At 31.9% G+C, this 20,691-nt stretch overlaps 1 protein-coding gene across 1 annotated transcript; it reads left to right on the top strand.

The window, feature by feature from the left end:
• Positions 1-2,681: 2,681 nt before the first annotated feature.
• On the top strand, positions 2,682-4,829 carry LOC126883964 (uncharacterized). Its single transcript, XM_050649732.1, has 2 exons — positions 2,682-3,726; positions 4,258-4,829. The coding sequence occupies exons 1-2, from the start codon at positions 3,504-3,506 to the stop codon at positions 4,542-4,544; spliced, it is 510 nt and encodes a 169-aa protein (XP_050505689.1). The 5' UTR covers positions 2,682-3,503; the 3' UTR covers positions 4,545-4,829.
• Positions 4,830-20,691: the final 15,862 nt, after the last annotated feature.

Genomic DNA, 20,691 nt, shown 5'->3' with positions numbered 1-20,691 from the left:
TCGCGTCGCGACTGTGAGGGGGATTGACCAATTCAATATCTGAATATTTACCTCACTTAAACATTGAGTAAAGACACGCGATGCGTAAGGATGCCTTATCTTATAATGCATTAAGATGAAATTAGTTCATATAAGGTGCGAAAGGAACAAAGTGTCCAAAGAAAGTAAACCTCTATATTGTAGTTACCTTTCGCTTTGGAAAAGCCTACACGTAAAGATATCAAATTCGTTCTAACTGTCAGGAAATTCCACTGCAAAACATCATAGAGCCTCCATTATACAATCTCGTCCCCCTTTTGTTGCGCTGTGCATACCGCTCACATGGTTATGTCGATAAGAACTGTTTGCGTTATGTGTCTTTTTGTTTTTAAATTGTGGTAACATTATTTTTAATTGTTAATTTAGTATTGTTTCAGTTAAAATGCATTTTAAAGAATAAAGCCGTCTATTTTCTTTGGTTTTAAAGATATCAGGAAAATTAAAAAAATACAATATTCACAAAACATAAGACTAACATATGATTTACCCACCCTCGTACCTTGTCCTCCCTAAAGGGGATCTCAAACTTAACATAAGAAAAGAATTTCTTTTCTTTTACTCGGTACAAGTTTAAAAAATAAAAATTTTGAAATATGGAATATATGGAACCGGGCGCGGCAGTTTTCCCCAACTGTCATCAATACGACTAACTTCACGCGTAACTTTGATACCAGAATTATAAAAAAATATGCATTAAAATCCAGATGTATATCTTTGTACTCACTTTATAACGTTTAAAAAATTACGGGATCTGGATTTCAATGCATATTTTTTTTATATAATTCTCGTATCAAAGTTACGCGTGAAGTTAGTCGTTTTGATGACAGTTGGGGAAACATGGGCGACCCATGGAATCTATTCTAGCTATGTTGGAATTTCCACTTTCTCACTTTTCTCTCTCTCTCTCTCTCTCTCTCTCTCTCTCTCTCTCTCTCTCTCTGTCTCTCTCTGTCTCTCTCACGGAAAACAAAGTACGGAGGAAATTTCATAAAAAACAACATATAAACTACATTTGGCTACCGAAGCAAAAAAAAACAATATTCGAAAAGAGGAATGTTACTGACTATTTCACTAGACTGTTTTTAACTGATAAAACTTCATAGCAACGCATCGTTTCCTAGTGACAAAACTCCTTAGCGACGTGATTTCTCAGCGACAAATTTATGACAGATCCGTCACGAAAATGTCTGGTAATAACAAATAAATAAAGATTATATTTCGTTGATATGGCGCATTAATTGTCTCGTGAAATAGTCTTGTCGAATATCATTCGAGAAAAAATTATTTACCGGCAAAATTTTCTCCTGGTTTCATTCAAGTTCGTTGCCTTTTGGTAATTTTCGCTTATGAAATTTTGACAAAATCACTCGACTGACGTCTCGTGATTTAAGTCAAAATTTAATTCGCGAAAATTGCCAGGCAACAAACTTTCATACCAGTTGAAAATATTGCCGGCAAAATTTTCTCTCTTGTGATATTATATACGACAATATAAAAAAACAGATAAGAACAATTATAAAAACTGTAGAGGGATTATGTACCTTAGAGCATTATACAGGGTGTTTCATTATTAATTGTCCATATAGTAACTGGAGAAACCTTAGCACACAATACGAAGATTTAACCTAAAACACTTAAATAAAATATGGTCCCTTACTGAGTTACAGGGTGTTTTATCTACAAATTTAAAAACTATTTTTGCCCAGCATTTTAAAACTATTCAACGTATGCTTTTCATCAGTGCCGGTTTATGCACTGGGCGCTTGGGGCGGGCGCCCAGGGGCCCGGGTCCCGGAGGGGCCCGTAGGGACCCTTTCCTTTTATTAATAAAAAAGTAAAGTCCGCTAAATAATCTACATATTTTCCAAAGTAGAAAAAACGACGACGAAATACCTGCGATTTCGAAATGATCTGATTTTAAGACTGATGACAAAGATGGAGACAAAGCTTATTATAGAAGATTAAATGGAAGCAACTTTTATAGAGGCAATACAGGAAAACTCAATGGAGGCAAAGAAAAGAGAGATTTAATATACGACGCAAGTGCTAAAGCTGTTTATTGTTACCCGTGCAAATTATTTTCAATTGAAAAAATAGTTTAACTGATTTTGGATGGACCCACTGGAAACATTTGAATAGTTTTCTCAAACCTCACGAAGAAAGTAAATTTCATCTGAACTATATGGTCACATTAATAACAAGATCATCAATAATTGGAGTTATAGACGCTGCCTTGAAAGAGCAAGTCGAACGCGAAGCTGACTACTTATTGGATAAACGTTCTAAGAAGAGTTGTTGTCACTACTAAATTAGTTGCTTCTCAAGGACTAGCTTTCCGTTGATCCAATGACGATTTAACGAGTCGTCATAAAAGAAATTGTATATTAGGTTAAATTTGACTACCTACTTCTTAGATGAACATTTACAACGGAATGCGAATAAATGAAAGGTTTCAGTTAGCTATGTGTAGTGATGTAAAAAAACGTGTTTTTTTGGAATTCTAAAAAAAAAACGAAAAAAAAAAACAATAAAAAACGTGTTTTTTTGTTTTTAATTGTTTTTTATTAGTTTCTCAACGTAATATTAACAATATTAATATTAGGAGTTGTTTGTAAGCCTAAAAATCACCCAATATTTCAATATTGTATCCAAAACATCTAGAAACTCAGTGTTTGACATTCCTTTTTAAAAAATATTGAAACATTAAACCCTTACTGCCTTTATCTATTATTTTTTTACGTCGTTGCTTTTGGGGAATCACCGAAATTTAGCAGGACGCTCGTATTCGTTGGCGCTGAGAAAACCGGGGAATTACCGATTAGCTTTTGCAGGTGTTCTGTTGTTATTTTGTGATTTACTTGCCTTGTGCCGGAAATATTTGTGTTTAGTGCTTATTTAAGTGTGTTTAAATAAATTAATTATTGTTAATTATATTTTCTGTGTTTTATGATAATAAATTATTTGTTACCTACTGTAGTGACATTAGTGACAAAAACTGAATGTTTATAATGTCTTCGAATTCGAGTTCTTGTTCTTCGCGGGAATCACGGGGAAGGAAAAGTTGCAAAGTAAGTTCCCTGTTTAAAATGCTAAAAACACAGAAAAAAAAAACTCCTCAAGTAGAGTGTACTTTTTGTACACTTCAACTATCAAAAAATGGGACACGTTTGTTGGAACATATTAAAAAATGCCTAAAATGTCCAGAGGAAGTTAAAATAAAGTATGGAGTGACGGAGAGAAAACAACGAAACATTGGACTATTACAAACAATACATAAAAAAAGGGAGGAAAAAGTTAAAGGTATGTATCAAAGCTCTAAAAATATTTCCAAATTTCCCTCTTCTTTATTTAGTAGAAATTCCTAAAGATAACCTTACTTTACAGACTTATTTTTAAATTTAATAAATTTGGGAATTTTATTTACAGAAAAACCGAAATCACAATCTAAAGAGGTGTCCGCATTCATGGATAAAATGACACCTGAACAAAAAGTAAAAGCCGATGAACTGCTTAGCCGGGCTATCTATTCAAGTCAAGCACCACTGGCTTTAATAGAAAATATACAGTGGCAGAAGTTGTTTAAATTTCTCAGACCTGCTTATCAGATACCAACCCGACACCTTGTATCAGGCCCACTATTAGACAGTGAGCACCTACGTGTAAAGGCTATGGTTTCGGAAAACATTGGTAAGATTTAAGTTTTACCATATTTATTAAAATTTATTGTTTCGGCCCTTACTATGTGAAATTCTGCGTAATAACAATAAATTAAGTATTTTTTAGAAAATCCACAAATTACATTAGTTTTAATAATAATCTAATACGGTTCCAACCGGTTTCGATGCCATTGCATCATTACCAAGGAGTGTTGTACAAAATGATGTAATTTGGCATCGACTCCGGTTGGAACCGTATTAGTTCATTAAAACTAATGTAATTTGGGGAATTTTGGAATTTTTAAAAAAATATTTAATTTACTGGTATTATATTTATTAAAACATTGACAATATATAGGCGAGCCGCTGTAAAATTACCACTGAACAACGTACTACGGACGAAGTTTAACAGGAAAGACCTTGAACAGCAACCAGATGCGGTACAGTGTTGTACCACACCGTCCGTCGTATATATTTCAGTAATTTTAGAACGGCCCGACTTTAATATAAGTAAACCTACATTATGCTAGTAGGTTAAAAATAATTATCTCTTTACTTTAAGCTGGAGCACATTCTGTTGGACTAATGGTGGATGGATGGTCCAATATTAGGAACGAGGCTGTCCTAAACTTTGTTGTAACAACTCCAAAGCCATTCCTTTTTAAAATTATGCCCACAGGCACTGCACCTCATACTGCAGAATATATGGCAAAAACCCTTGGTGCAGTAATACGTGAAATCGGTCCCCGAAAGGTATTTGGTATAGTCACAGACAATGCAGCAAACATGAAAGCTGCTTGGGCCTTGATTGAAAATGATTTTGATAATAACATTTTTACCTATGGATGATTTGCTCATTCTCTTAATTTAATATTTACCGATCTCAAAAATTTAACAAGTCTGAAATCGTTTACTGCCGAGGCTGTTGCCCTTACAAAGGCCATCCGACAAAGCCACATATTATCTGCGTGGGTAAAGGAAAAACAAAACGAATTAAAAATAAGTTGCAGTCTTAAACTCCCAGTGCCTACCAGATGGGGATCATTAGTTCTTTGTCTACAATCATTGCTTGCTAACAAACAAATAATAAAAAGGATGGCTATCAATGAAGAAGTTGAAAAGGCAGTAAGCAAACACCCAACTTAAAAAAAAATGCTCTAAGCGATATATTTTGGGACCGGGTACAAGGATACATTATGCTTCTGGAACCAATTGCTAACACAATTACCTCTGTAGAAGGTGACACACCAACGATTTCAAAATGTCTGCATTTATTTAAAAAAAAATGGTTAACACCTCATTAGAAAATGTCACTAAAAGTCCATTGTTATCCAAAGAGGAAGCAGATACAAGGGCAATTTTTGAAAATCGGAAGAAGTTTGCTATTTTTATAGTGTTCATTTTGTAGCTAACCTTTTGTATCCAAAATATCGTGGCTGCGAACTTAGCTCAGATGAGATGGTACATTTTTTTAGGTTATAGTGGGTTTTATTTATATTTATATTAATTTTTTTATTTAATGTAGACTGATGCGACAGAAGTCATATACAAGGTAGCACAGAAGATGCCAGATGTCGATGAAGCAGTCGTCTTAGCTGACGTTGTCAATTTTATTGCAAAAGAAGGACTATTCAAAAAGGCTTTTCTATGGAATGAGGACACAATTGCAGCTATCAGCCCTATTGCCTGGTGGAGTGGTCTTTGCTCAAATACCGCACTCTCCAAGTTGGCGATTCGTTTTCTAGAGTTGCCAGTGACATCAGCAGCATGTGAAAGATCCTTTTCTTCATATTCGGGAATTCACACCAACAAGAGAAACAGGCTGACCAATACTCGAGCGTCAAAAATCGTGTATGTGGCTCATAATTTAAAATTAATGGCTGAACTACAGCCAAGTGAATCATCCAGTTCAGAATCAATTGCTGGCCCTAGCTTCACAGTCAATCCTGCATTAGAATCTGAACCGGAACCAATGATAATATCCAATTCAGATCAGTCGGAGTCTGTCTTTGAAAGTGATGAAGAGGAAGCTTCAGAGTCTGAAGAAAATGCAGATAGCGACGGGACGGATCAGTGTTCATTTAAGGGATTCAGTTAATTAATTGAACCTTTTCAATCATTAAGACGTTGTTTTTTTTATTTGATAAATTTTTATTACTTATTTTTGCTTTGATTTTGCAAGTTAACGAATAAACTCTTCTTATTTTGTTTATACCCATGGTCTTTTTATTTAAAGGATTTATACGAAATTAATTATGAAACGAAATAATACTTATTTTGTTATAAAATTATACAGAATATTATATTTATTATATGTTTTTGTCATTAAATAAACTGTACCCACTTAAAAAATCAAAATAAAAAAAAACGAAAAAAAAACAAAAAAAACGAAGGCTTCGTTTTTTTTGCAATAAAAAACGGTTTTTTTTTTAAAACGGTACCGTTTTTTATTGGTTACATCACTAGCTATGTGTCTCACCAAATTTGCAATGAGTTCTTGGAAGTAATAAAATCAAAACTTGTAGAAACTTTTGACGCTGTAAATGCTTTAGTTAAAAACTAGGGATCCATCAAACCTATGTTTTCCAGTTAAGCAATAACAGAGACGAAAAATTAGCAATTAAAAACCGTCTCTCGCTGTCCTTACTACTCTATTTCTTGTCATTCGGCTTATGTAGTCATTCCATTCTATTCTTCTGTTTCTTACCCAGTTATTAATGTTGTCCACCTTTGCATCTCCGTTGTATATCTGTACTTCTAGCTCTGTCCCATAGAGTCTTACCATCGATTTTTCGGAGGGTTTCATCTCGGCTGTTTCGAGCAATCTTTTTGTCCTCTCTGTGTCGGGTCGTGTTATTGGTCTGATGACTGTTTTGTAATTTCTGCCTTTCATTTCTTTTCCGATATGTTTATTTCTCCATATTGTGTCATTCAGGCAACCTGCGGCTCTGTTTGCTCTATTCACTTGATCTTCCAGTTCTGTTTGGAGCCTTCCGTAGCTAGATAGTGTGATGCCAGATTATCTGACCCTCTAGGTCCAATTTACCTTATTTATCTTATTGGATTTGCTGTTATAACCATGTATTTTGTCTTTTTAAGACAAATTAATGGAAAATTGATATTTAAAGAGAATTAAATGCTACAAAGATGTTACATCAGCTGTTAGATGTTTTTCTACGCTAGATAAAGAAGCAGTCAAGACGTCAATGAATACTTTATGTGTGAAATATAAAAAAGATGTTGATGAAACCAAAGAGAACGTGCATAAAATTATTCATTCTATAACATTATGCCAAAAGTTAAATAAACATTTATAAAATTTGGTGTCATCCAGGATGTAAAGATTGTAAAGGCAACAATTCCCAATATTTTATTACTGCAAGTTTATTTCACGATACCAGCTTCTAATGCAGCGGTTTTCAACCTGTGGGGCGCGCCCCCTTAGGGGCGCGAGACTGTTGCAAGGGGGCATGCAGCTGTTACAATTGTTTGTTACCATTAGGAAATTGTAACAAAATGTCTGAAAATGAATTTAAAAATGGAGTAAACACTACTAAAAAGTAAATTTTATTGTTTTTTTTTGTATATTTTCATATGATATTGTATACTATTTTGTAGCCCATTAAATAAATTATAATGTCAGTTGAGTATTTATGAAATTAGATTGTTAGGAAAATTAAGGGGGCGCAACAATTTTTTTGTTTTTTTAGAATCTAATGCTAATCTAATCTAAGGCAAGCGGGCTTTTTGGACTTTAAAAAGAATAAAAATATATTTAACGCCAAATTAGGGTCAAGAAAATCTAGACGCATATCACTATTGTATTATAGAAAATGAAGACCTGGAGCAACTGAATTGTGATAGTATTATATGACAGATTGCTAATGCCTAGTCAAGAAAAAAAGTGATCTAATTTTTGTCATAAGTATGTATTTTTTAGAATATATTTTTTTGTTCGTCATGTGTTGTTTTGTGTAAATTTCTCTTTTTTTATATATTTTTAAATGTAATTTTTGGAATATTTTTACGTTTGCTATTCTTCTTGTTTGGTTAAAAAAAGGATGAATTTTAAAATAATTAAATGTGTTTTCTTGTTAAAAAACTGACAACGAATAGCAATTAAGGGGGCCCCTAAATATTCAGCGCCCAGGGCCCGAAGTTAGGTTAAACCGGCACTGCTTTTCATACTTCACAGAAAGTGTGATACTATACACCCTACTAAATTATGATAAACAAACGTTTCTTGCTACTACCAGAGGCGTACGACAGGGGATAGTGACTGATTGACCCTTCTCAAATTCTACACCACTGGAGCAATTACTATTTTAGTGCCGTTTTTAGATTTTCCAATACTTTTTACGTAAATAATGTACTCTTCATTGGTAACGATAAAGTTATTAGTTTTCGAGATATTTGAAGTTAAATATGAATCGGCACAGTTATTTTGATTAATTATTTATGATATGATTCATATTATGATTAAAATTCAAAAATTATTTTGTACCCAGTACTTTAAAGCTATTTGGCGTATACTTATCATACTTGGCAGAAAATGTAGGTACTGTACACCCGACTAAATTAAGATAAATAAACGTTTCTAGCTACTACCAGAGGCGTACTAAAGGGGATAGTGGCTGGTTGACCCTTCTCAAATTCTACGCCACTGACGAAATTGTTATTTTAGTGTAATTTTTAGATTTTCCAGTACTTTTTATGTAAATAATATACTCTTCATTCGGAACGATAAAATGATTGGTTTTCGAGATATTTGAAATTAAAAATGAAGCGAAACAATACATTAATCAAAATAACCGTGTCGTTTCATTTTTAAATTCAAAGATCTCGAAAACTAATGACTTTATCGTTACGAATGAAGAGTATATTATTTTTATAGAAAGTTTTGGAGAATTCAATTATTGAACTAAAATAGCAATTCCGCCAGTGGCGTAGAATTTGGAAAGGGTCAATCATTCCCTCTCCCACGTCGTACGCCTATGGTAATAGCCAGAAACGTTTGTGTAACATAATTTAGTAGTTTGTACAGTACATATACTTTCTGACAAGTATGAAAAGGATACGTCGAATAGTTTTAAAATGCTGAGCAAAAATAATTTTAAAATTTTTAGATAAAACACCCTGTAACTCAGTAAGGTACCAAATTTTATTTAAGAGTTTTAGGTTAAATCTTCGTATTTTGTGCTAAGGTTTCTCCAGTTAGTATATGGACAATTATTAATGAAACACCCTGTATAAAGTGCTTATGCTACGTTATTGAAAATATTCTTCGAACATTTTTCAGAGAGAATACTGAAAGTCTACCACTACCAACGAGGGTTTAGAAAAGTTTATAAAAAACCCAGTAGGTATAGACTAGAACAAAGGAACAACTGACCAGACATTTATAAACAAAAAACGTGCTACATAGATTAAATAAATGATAATTTGCAAAAATGCAGCGGAATATATAAAAAATACTAAATAAATTGTAGATGAGCGGCATGCCGTTTAAAAAGCTCAAATGCTACTACAGATTCCCTCTAGAGAAACTATAAAACCTAAAACTTCACGCATATGATCTTAACGGAGATCGTTCCAGGTTTTTTTTTTGAGTGAATTTGATGGCCTTGGCCGAGCCAATTAGCCAGACATTTTGTTATTTTAAAAACAAACAAATTTGATTTTTCAATCAGAGGAATTTTTTCTGTATTTCTAACTCTAAATACATAACAAACTAACATTATTATCTACAATTATTATCTAAATAATACTCTCTTTTGGTTGTTCATTTTTTTTTTTGTAAATTTTTTTTTGTATTTTTTGTTGCATTTTTTTATATTGTTAATTTGTTTTTTTATTATTTTTTTATTGTTATTTTTTATAAATGGTTTTTTTTTTACTACGCTAAGACGTAAACCCGATTCATCCTCGCGGAGGTTTACATCTTCTTAGTTTTTTTTTTGTTGCTTTTTTTTTCTGTTTTTTTTTCTTTTCTTTTCTCTTTTTTTTGTTCTTTTCTTTTTTCAATTATAATATACAATAATTACTTAAATCTACAGGTTTTAAAACAAAACAACAACAAAACAAACATGTTTGTTTTGTTAACAAACATGCCTGCTTTGTTTTAACAAAATTTCTTAAATACAGGGTAAATTTTATTGCTACAATCTATATTTACAATTTTTGATATGCTCGTAAATTGTTTTTAATATATTAATATCTTCAGAAAACATCAAATTGTTCAGGTAGACGGGAAGTGGAATTTTTAATATATTAAGATTATCATAAAATTTGTTTATAGTTACTGATTGATGTGAACATTCGAGGAGAATATGTAGTAGATCACCTTCTTTTCCACACTCACAGTTAGGTGACTCTGTGAGACCCAAACTGTACATATGAGGGGGGTAAGAGCATGATTACATCTCAATCTATTTATAACTCTTATGAAATGGCGATTTGATACAGAATGAAACCATCTTTTAATGGGAATTTCAGGCTGCATTTGTTTGTAATTACTACCAGTTCCCGTGTTTCGATAATACCTTTGCCAATTTTCTTTTTGGTGTCGTCTACTAATAATATCAATATCCGAAATGGGTAGTAAGTTCATGGGAAGTTCTTCGCCTATTTCTAGAGCGGATTTGGCTAGCCTGTCTACTATTTCGTTACCCCTAATGCCTACGTGTCCCTTTATCCATGAAATAATGATGTTTTTTCCTAAATTTGCAATTTTATTATAAAGAGTCATAATTTCCAGATCTATATGATTGAGTTGTTGGTACTTATGTACGTTAGTTAGTCTATCAACGACACTCTTACTGTCTGTAAATATTATTCAGCTATAGGGTTCGTTACTAAATATGTGCCTTAAAGCAAAAAGTATCGCTATCATTTCAGCGGTGTATATCGATGATTCACAAGGCAATTTGAATAATTTTTTAAATCCACTTTGAATATTGATTATTGCACATCCTACTTTGTTTTGTACTTTGGATCCATCTGTATAGTAAAACTGATAGTGTGGCCATTTATGAAGTATAAATAATTGAAAAACGGCTGGATTTAAATTAATATCCATAAAAAAAGTATTAATTTGTTTTGAGAAAATTTCTTCTAATACATGGGAATACATAGGTGAAACTTGATTTTCATAAGTATAGAAAGTACTTCGGTATTGAGATATTTTCAAGTAACTATCTACAAGAAGGGGACATTTTTTCTTTGTCCAATATTTATGAGTTAGATCTAAAATTGATAACTTATGTATATCCTGCGGATAGTTTGTATTTTTTCCTATGGTTCTAGTAATAAATTTATCACTTAAAAACTGTCGTCGAAATTCCAGGGGTGGTTCTATCGCCTCAACTTCCATTATATTAACGGGTGTAGACTTCAAATATCCAAGACAAAGTCGAAGACATTTATTTTTTTGTATTTCTAATTTATTCAAATGTGTGTTTGCAGCAGTTCCATACAGATGACAACTGTAATCGAAAATAGGACGAATCATAGTACGGTAAAATAAAAGTGCTATATTTGGATCGGCACCCCAATTAGTTCTACAAAAGGCTCTTAGAATATTCATTGCATTCTCAGACTTTTTTATGATATGATGCATGTGATCCTTCCATAGAAGTTTTCTGTCTAAATAAGTACCGAGATATTTTATACAATTTTTAATAGGATATTGAATTTGACCTACTGCCAAATGACCTTGTGGAATTTGACGATTTCTGGAGAAAATGCAAATTTCTGTTTTAGATTCTGATATTGCTAAACCAATATTTTGATAGTGATTAAGAACAGCCTTAATTGAGACATTAAAATTATTTTTACATATATCCAATGATTTGTGGGATGTGTAAACTACTACATCATCAGCATATTGAATAATCTTTGTTGTGCTATTAATACAATTTTCTAAATCAATATTATATAAAATATATAACAGTGGACTTAATATGCTACCCTGTGGTAGTCCTTCCTATATTTGTAAGACGTGGAGTGGAGATGGAATTGTTGATTTTTAAAACCGTCCATCTATTAGTGTACAGTGTCCTCAGAAATCTAGCTAAGTTGATGGGAAAACCAATGTCTACTAGTTTTTTATACATAATGTCCAAATTAACGGTATCGAATGCAGAAGAGACATCTAGAAAAGCAGCCATAGTATACGCATTATCAGTAAAGTTTATTAGTATAGATGAGACTAAGGAAGTTATCGCATCTTGAGTTGATTTTGATTTTCGAAATCCATACTGAGATTTTGGGAAAATATCTTCTTGCTCTAACCAGTGTTCAATTCTATTTTTTATTAATCTTTCTAACGTCTTTAGGAAGCAAGAAGCTAGGGATATTGGTCTATATGAACTATAAGAATTTTCTGGTTTTCCAGGTTTTTTAATAGGTATTAGAATATATTCCTTCCAACTCTCTGGAATTTGTGACGTGTCATTCCAAATTTCATTAAAAATATGTAATAATGATATTTTATATTGAAGTGGTATATGGTATATCATGGAATATGAAATATTGTCTTTACCTGGAGCACTGCTATTTTGTTGACTAAGTACTCGATCTAACTACCACAATTTAAATGGTTGTTCTAAGCCAAACTTATCCCTTGAAACTGTTGCGCTGTATTCTGGAAAATATTGGGAAGGTACCCACTGAGGAGATATTTTATTATGAAATTCATCTAGCCAGCTTGAATTTGGATTTATTGGAAACTTGTTGGACTGTTTGCGGTTTTTAAAGGCGTTTACTTTCTTCCATACTTCACTGATTTTTGTTTTGGAATTAAGGCTTTCACAGTCTCTATCCAATTCTGTTTTTTCTTTTGCTTGAAGAGTTTTTTTGCGACAGCATCAAGTCTCTTAAATTCAAATAAATTATTCCTTGTAGGGTTTTGTTTATATTTTCCGTATGCAATTTTACGGTTATCAGCAGCAGTTTTACAACTTTCGCACCACCATTGGTTTGAAATTTGTCTCTTATGTATGACGTTAGATGAAAACTTCGGTATTGCTAAATTGGCTGCTTTATTGATGTTTGCTATTAACTGTTGATAATTACCGGGAGAATTTTCAGCTTCTAGTACAGAGGTGTATAAGTCCCAATTGGACTTGTTAAGATTCCAGATCTTGTGAAAGTTTTCAGTTGGAGATGAAGTTGTATTATCTGTTTCCATATTTATGATAATCGGAAGATGATTGGATCCATGAGGATCTTGTAAGATATTCCACGTTAAAAAATTTGAAGTACCTTGAGTACAAAATGTTAAGTCAATAGCAGATGGACTGTTACTAGTTGCTAATGTGGACGACCCATCATTCAGATATATCAAATTACAATTATCAATACTTTCTAAAAGTTTTTTACCATAATTGTCTTCAATTTCACAGCCCCATGCTATACTGTGGGCATTAAAATCGCCACCAATAATAAAAGGTTCAGGAATGTCTGTAAAGAATTCCAACCATTGTCTTTCAGATATCTGGGTTTTTGGTTCAATGTATACTGAGACAATAGTAATAGGATTTTTGTTTCGAAAAATTTGAACTGAACTACATATATGAGTGAAAGGATGTCTATTTTTAAGATTTATTTCTTCACATCTTATGTTTGATTTTAATAAAATGGCAGTTCCACCATACCCGTCTGCACGATCTGATCTAAAGCAATTATAACCTTTAAAATTATAATAGTATTTTGATTTAAACCAGGTTTCTGAGAGTAATGCTATGGAAATTTGATTTTGATATAGCAGATATTCTAAATTTACTTTATTAGCTACTGCTGAATGACAATTCCATTTGAGCATATTCATATTTGTGATGTCTGCGAATTTGAAGACAAGGGTTGGTTTACATGATTACTAATTAATTGAACTATTTCTGACTCTGATACATTAAAATTGTTTGTATGTTTTATATTATTTATAATATTGAGAACTACTTCTAAAACTAAACTTATTGTTGAATTTAATTCCTCTGATTGTGATTTTACTCCAACTGAGTTTTTTAAATAATGTTGACTATTAAAAATTCATCCCAAGACAAAAGGTGAGTTTGGTTGAGAAAGAATTTCTTGTCTTGAAATTTCAATGAGATTAGGGCTAATTGGCCTGTGCCTTTTGTTTGGGCTTGAAGATGTAGGAGAAGAAAACATGTAATTAGTAAAATTATTTTTATACGATTTGGGTTGTAAATTCTGGGTCTGCGAGAATTGGAGTTGAGAAGAATGAGACTGTATTATGCTAGATGGGGTAAGTCCAGATTGAATCCGTTGGGGATAATTTGTCGAGGAAATTACACTATTTTCCATGGCAGAGGTATTAAGAGCGACTATGTTGGCGTATGTATTTTTTGGGACCTGTTTATTTGCATCAAAGAAATTAACATTGGAAGCGCTCATGGTTTCCTTCACAATTTTTTGCCTTTTAAATTCTGGACAAGAAGATAAATTAGTTGTAAGGTGATTTCCTTGACAGCTAAAGCAACGTGGTAGGTAGTCAGTACTAGTACAATCTTTTGTGGTGTGGGATTCCTGACATTTACTACATCTCGGTCTACTTCTACACTGACTACCTAGGTGGCCGAAACGAAGGCAGTTATAACATAATAATACCTTTGGTTTGTAGGGTTCTACTTCCTTAATAACCTTATTAATAGAAATATATTTTGGCAAAATTTGAGATTTAAAAGTAACAATGCAAGACTTAGCGGCTACATATTCTATTGACTTACCTTCATCTGTAATTTTTTCTACTTTACGGTTTATTCTTTTGACGTTAGAAACTTCAAAATTGCAATGTTGATCAAATGGTTTTATTTTATCTTTTATATACGCATCCGAAAAGTCTTGTTCAATATCTCTAATGACGCCCTGTCTATGAAGAATAAATTTTGGAATGTACAATACAAAGTTATTTTTAACAAAAATGTTATCGTTTTTATGAGTTATTAGAAAATTCGCTGATTTATAATCTTTTAACTTGATTCTAATCCTATTCCGACCTATAGAATCAATACTAATAATTTTGTTGTCTATTTGCGGGAAGTTAGAGAGAATTATATCTCCGATTTTAAGAGCATTTAATTTGCCTTTGAATTCAGCTGTATTATTTTCAACATAAATATGGTATGGCCCTAAATCAGTACTTACATACAAAAATTCCTCTCTTTCTTTTGACATAATATTGTCGATTTTATCATTTGTTGACGAATTTTGATTAAATAATAAATTATTATCAGTACTTACCGGATTAATTTAATTGGAAATGCTATTTTTATTAAAGGTTGTCACCTGTCCGACTGGACAAATATCCATACTTACATCTTTAATTAAACTTATCTTTTTTTGAGGTGTATCTGGGGGTACAGGGTCAGGGGGTTTCCCCCGACTTGCAGGTCCAATTAATTGGTTTTGAACACTCTATCCAAACTTCCTTATATACCACCAAATTTGAACAACTATTTTAAGACACAATTTTTATCGGATACTGTTTAATTTGGTTTTACTCTTGCCGATAAACACGTCTGAGTCGTAGGTGAACTACAGTAGAACTTTAATGAAAAAAAAAAATAACGCTAAAAACCAATATTTTCTTCGGAGAAATTTAAAATATATTGATCGTTCCAGGTTAAATATGAAAAACTGTAAAATAGTCCAGAGAAATAGGATTTTTCTCGTGACACATCCCCCTCCAGACCGAAACCAAATTTTTTGAGTAGTATGGACTATATATTAATAGCCTTTATGCTTCCTGCAGCCGATTTTGATGATATACTTAGTTATAAACAAATGAAGATCAAAAAACGGTAAATTTTCGCCTTTTTCGTCTATAACCAAAAAGTTAAGCATTTTTAACAAATTTGAGAGTAAGAAACTCAAAAATCGACTAAAAAATTTCAATATGGCGTTCGCTGAATATGTCTATCCTTATTGGTTGTTTAGAAAATTGCAAAATAAATAATAAATTTTGAGTTTATATAAATATTCATAGCTTATGTAAAAATTAACCTAGAACCTTCTTATTACACGAATTGCTGAGACTTCTGGTGCTTAAATTAAATTTTAAATTTCAGAGCAATGGGTCAAATAGTTTAAAAGTTATTTAATTTGTTTATTCCAAATTAATTTTTTTTTGCAACACTATAAGTCAGAAACATATGAGGTTACATTAAGGCTTTTGACAGTTTATGGAAGAAGAACGTGTATACTATTGACTTAATTAAAAAAATGTGACAAAAATTATTTTAAGCAGTGTACAATTATTTTGCAAAAACACGTCGATTTTTTGCTTACTTATAAATAATTAGATTAACTTTTTAACCGTTACCCGTAGAAAAATAATTTTTTCATATTTGGAAAGACTGAATTTTTATACACATTTAGAAAGAAAATCAATTGTCCTAGGACAATTAGGGACGAAGTTAGCCCCCCCTTTTTAATTCACATGATTTTGCAAAATAATTTTGCAGTATTTAGAATTATTTTTTGTCATTTTTTTAATTAAGTTAATAGTATAAATCTTCTTCTTTCGTAAACTATCCAAAGTATTAGTGTAACTTCGTAATTTTCTGACATATAGCGCTGCAAAAAAAATTAATTTGGGATAAACAAATTAAATACCTTTTAAACTATTTGACTAATTGCTTTGAAATTTAGGGTATGATTTAATCACTAGACGTCTCAGCATTCCGGGTAATAAGAACGTTCTAAGTTAATTTTTACATAAGTTATGAATATTTAAAAAACTCAAAATTTATGATTTATTCTGCAAGTTTTTTACACGATTTAGTAGTTTCTTAGTCTCAAATTGGTTTGAAATACTTAACTTTTTGGTTATAGACGAAAAAAGCGAAAATTTACTGTTTTTTGATCTTCATTTGTTTATAACTATGTATATCATCAAAATCGGCTCCAGGAAACATATGGGTTATTAATATAGATGTCCAATGTCCATACTACTCAAAAAATTTGCTTTCGGCCTGGATAGGGTTGTGTCACCAACAGGATATTTATTTCCTTATTTCTTCGAACTAATAGAACACATCAATATGTTGTAAAACTGACCCTAGGTATGGATAAATAAAAAAAAATTATAAATTTTTGTCACAAATGTCAATTTTAAAAATTAGTTGCTTATAAGAAATATTTAATTGTAGCATAGCTCTGAAGATCGCTTTTTAAAACGAAAGCGCTCAGGTAAACCATTAATACATTTTCCACACTTCAAAAATACTTTTCTTTCCCATTCATTCAGTTTCATAAGCGTTTCGTATCATATAAGGTAAACATATCAGTCTTTTCACTTTTTAAAATTTAACAGAACTCTTTCCCCCGCACATATTATAATTTTCTCCGCATAATTACCATCTTTAACATAAAAAGTGGAGAAATAAAATATTTTATGTTTTGGTTTAAAACAACAACAAAGCAGTATTAATCTTTAAAACCTGTTTTAGTTTAGTAGTATAATATTACCTTATTGGTAAACATTTAAATAATCCGCAATAGAATATCCTTTTATCATCAAATTTCGAGGCGTCTATGATGGCTTTTGACCTCATCTGTCGTAATTTACTGTTACAAATTAATTAATACCTACAACTTTCTAACGATCACAAGATTAATGTGCGACTTTAAAGTGGATTCCCACGATTGATGCAATTGACAAATATTTATAGCTGGGAGATAGGTGATGGTTGTGATATCAGACAGTTTGACTACTCACTTTTCGTGTAGGTGGTCATCGTATTCCGAAACGTGTAATGGGACTACCTTTTTATCTCACGCTTAACGTTAAATTAAAATAATGTTCTACTTAATTTGTTCAGGATTTATGTTATTAAATGTTATTAATAAATTCTGAAGAAAACGGTAACATTCTTAATTAAAATAGTTCTTTTTTTAATTTCTATTTTATTTATTTGTATTTATATTCATTTAGTTTTAGCGGTGGAATTATCATTTCTTAAAAAACGAGTGTATTATACACACATAAAAATGGTATAGGGGACAAAAAATGAAAGTTGTTTACTTTCAAAAAGCAATATTTTCTGAAAATAAAATTTGTATATTATTGGTTGGACATATCACAATTTACTATATCTGTTTGTGTTTATGTTGATTTAAAAAAAAGTAAATTTTTTGAAGTTTATCCATTTATTCAACTTAAAAGTCTATTCAGTAGTAATTGCACGGGAGCTCTAAAATTATCGATTTGTTTCCCAAGTGACACTTTGACAGTTTTAATTTGAGGACCCAAAGAGGAGTGAAATGGTCGTGAAATTATGTCAAAGTGTCATGAGGGAAAAAGTCGATAATAATTTTAGAGGTCGAGTGTAATTCGCTGAGATTATTTCATGAATAAAACTGTTTTGTTAAATCATTTTAACTAATATTTTATTGATATTTTCGTCTGAATATTTGCTAGACGTGTTCCTGGTGTTCTCTTTGACAAGTTGTAAAACACGAATTGTCATTAATGTAACTGATTGTTCATTTTTTTCGTGGCAACGAATGGCATCTGACGTAATACTTGACGACGGAATATTATCAAAAACTATCGGGTATAATATCACAAGAGAGTGAGAATAAATTGAAAATAATGGGACAGTCTTTCGAAAATTTGTTGTATGGCAATAGACACAAGAGCCCGCAGGGCTCGAGTGGCTATTGCCCAATGACAACAAATTTGAGTAAAAATGAAGCATTATTTTCTTATTTATTGTTACTGTCGTGTGATATTCGTAAGATTATTTTTTAATACGTATATTATGGATAATTTCTTAAATGTGACACTTGTCAATACTAAGAGACTGGTTGCAATTAAACAGAAACAATCTACTTAAAAAAAATTCTATCGGTAATTTGCTACAGTGGATAATTCTCAGTATAATTTTCATCTGATTCTGAAAAAATAATCGCTGTAACTTTTATTTCTGTAGCTTTCTATTCGTCAGAATCTTTATGAATGAAATAATCAGTATAATTTTTGCTGCAAGTATAGATACAATTTGTTGTTATTGTTGTCTTAACTAAGTTAATATGCAAAGAAATCATCTTAATCGTGAAACACAGCTACGAGCCATTGGTATGATACATGGTGGTATGAACATCCGCGACGTGGCAGAAGCTGTGCATTGAGCATTCTACAAAAAGTACTGTGGTAGGACGGTCACGGCAGCGTTTTCAACAAACCGGTGACATAAGGGAAAGACACACTGGTCCAACAAGAGCAACACAATCGGTAAATGGTTTGTAAATGGTAAATCGGTTTGTTCGCCTTCAGGCATCAAGGAACCTCAATGTTACTGCTAGTCAACTAAGAAGTGATCTTCAAAACAATCATGGCATTAATGTCACTGTTCAAACTGCCATGAATAGGTTGCACGAGGGTAATCTTTAAGCTAGACGTCCCATTAGAGTTTCAGTATTATTCTTGGCAATCGCACAAAGAGATTAGAATGGACCAAAGACATCAAATTTGGCAAAAATGAGAATGGACATTCTCTTGGAATGGAAACATTATTTTCACCGATGAATCCAGGTTTGGTTTACGACCCGATTCACAAAGATCGAGGGTATGGCGAACACTTGGTAATGCATCTCGCTTTCAAACCCTTCAAGAAATTGACAGATGCCAAGGAGGAACTTTGACAATTTGAGCTGGAGTTTCAATAGATATCATTTTAAAGTCTTCTATTTTAAAATGTATAAAATACGTCTGAATTGCCAATATAAATGAGTTAAATAAATTATTACAAGAATTTTTTTACTTAGCTACAACGACTTTGTTTATTTTAGTAGTATTTTGTATTTTGACAACGACACCCGATTTGGGCGTCGAAACGTTAATTAAATTATTTGCTCAATTTAATTGTAGCTCATTTCCCGTATAAATAGTTAGTAAAAAAAACTCTATAGAACAAACGTTACTTAGAATTAGTCATTTTGTACAATTTCGGACTTATTTTGAACGTATATTTTTTCATCCCCGAGAAAATATTTTTCACCCGTATTTCCCAATTTTTGTAAAATTGAGGGGATATAGAATTGTAAACTTTTTCTTATATAATAATAGACAATTTCAACTACCTATTCCCATATTTTCATCCTTCCTTAATTTTTTTGGAGGTTTTGGTCAAATTTTATGTTCCATGATCGGGCTACTAGCCTTAGAATATCATAAAATTTCGGCATCATTATCCCGTAAAACCGCACTTAGAGAAGTCAATGTAGATCGAAAACACGCTATACAAAATAAAAGCTCTTTTGTATAAACAATTTTAAAAATATCTGTGAATTCATCGGTTTCTATTGGTTTAATTGTGCTGAATACGAATCTGATATTTACAATAATTTAATAATTAAAAAAAATGAAAATGTTGAATGGGTTGCATATGTGAGTTCATTTTAAATGAAGTAAAGAAACACAGACTTACTCACAATCATTTAATAATACTTCGACGACCGGTTTCGATCTCTACAATATTCAGATCATCTTCAGGTCGGCGTTACAAGTAGTTAAATGCTACAATTAAAGAAAGCCAGAGTTAGAACATTGTCTGGTTGTATCAAAATGCAAATAGAAAGCCCAAACATTTTGAACGGTATGTAACTGTTGACACTTCAGAACAATAAACTGGTACATACGTATGTACACATATGAGAAACAGGTACTCATAAGCACGCATACGCACAAAGATGCATGCGGTTTATGACTATTTGTTAAATTCAGTTAAATTTTAAATTATAAAAAGTTTTCTAAAAAACTAAAGAACTATATAATTTTGATCGGCTTACATGCCGTTACAAGGGATCCAATTACATCCCCATTCAAAGAATTGAATTCGCGACCGTCATCGCGACCGTCATTGTCTCCATCATAGTCTCCATTCTATAGGTCATAATTGGTCGAATACAATTTAATACCCTTTTCTTTAGATTTGTTGGTATCTTTTTGTTCTTCAACACATCACTGAGT

Source organism: Diabrotica virgifera, chromosome 4 (genome assembly GCF_917563875.1).
Source record: "Diabrotica virgifera virgifera chromosome 4, PGI_DIABVI_V3a".
In the NCBI taxonomy this organism is placed as follows: domain Eukaryota; kingdom Metazoa; phylum Arthropoda; class Insecta; order Coleoptera; family Chrysomelidae; genus Diabrotica; species Diabrotica virgifera.
This window is presented reverse-complemented; position numbering and strand designations above follow the sequence as displayed.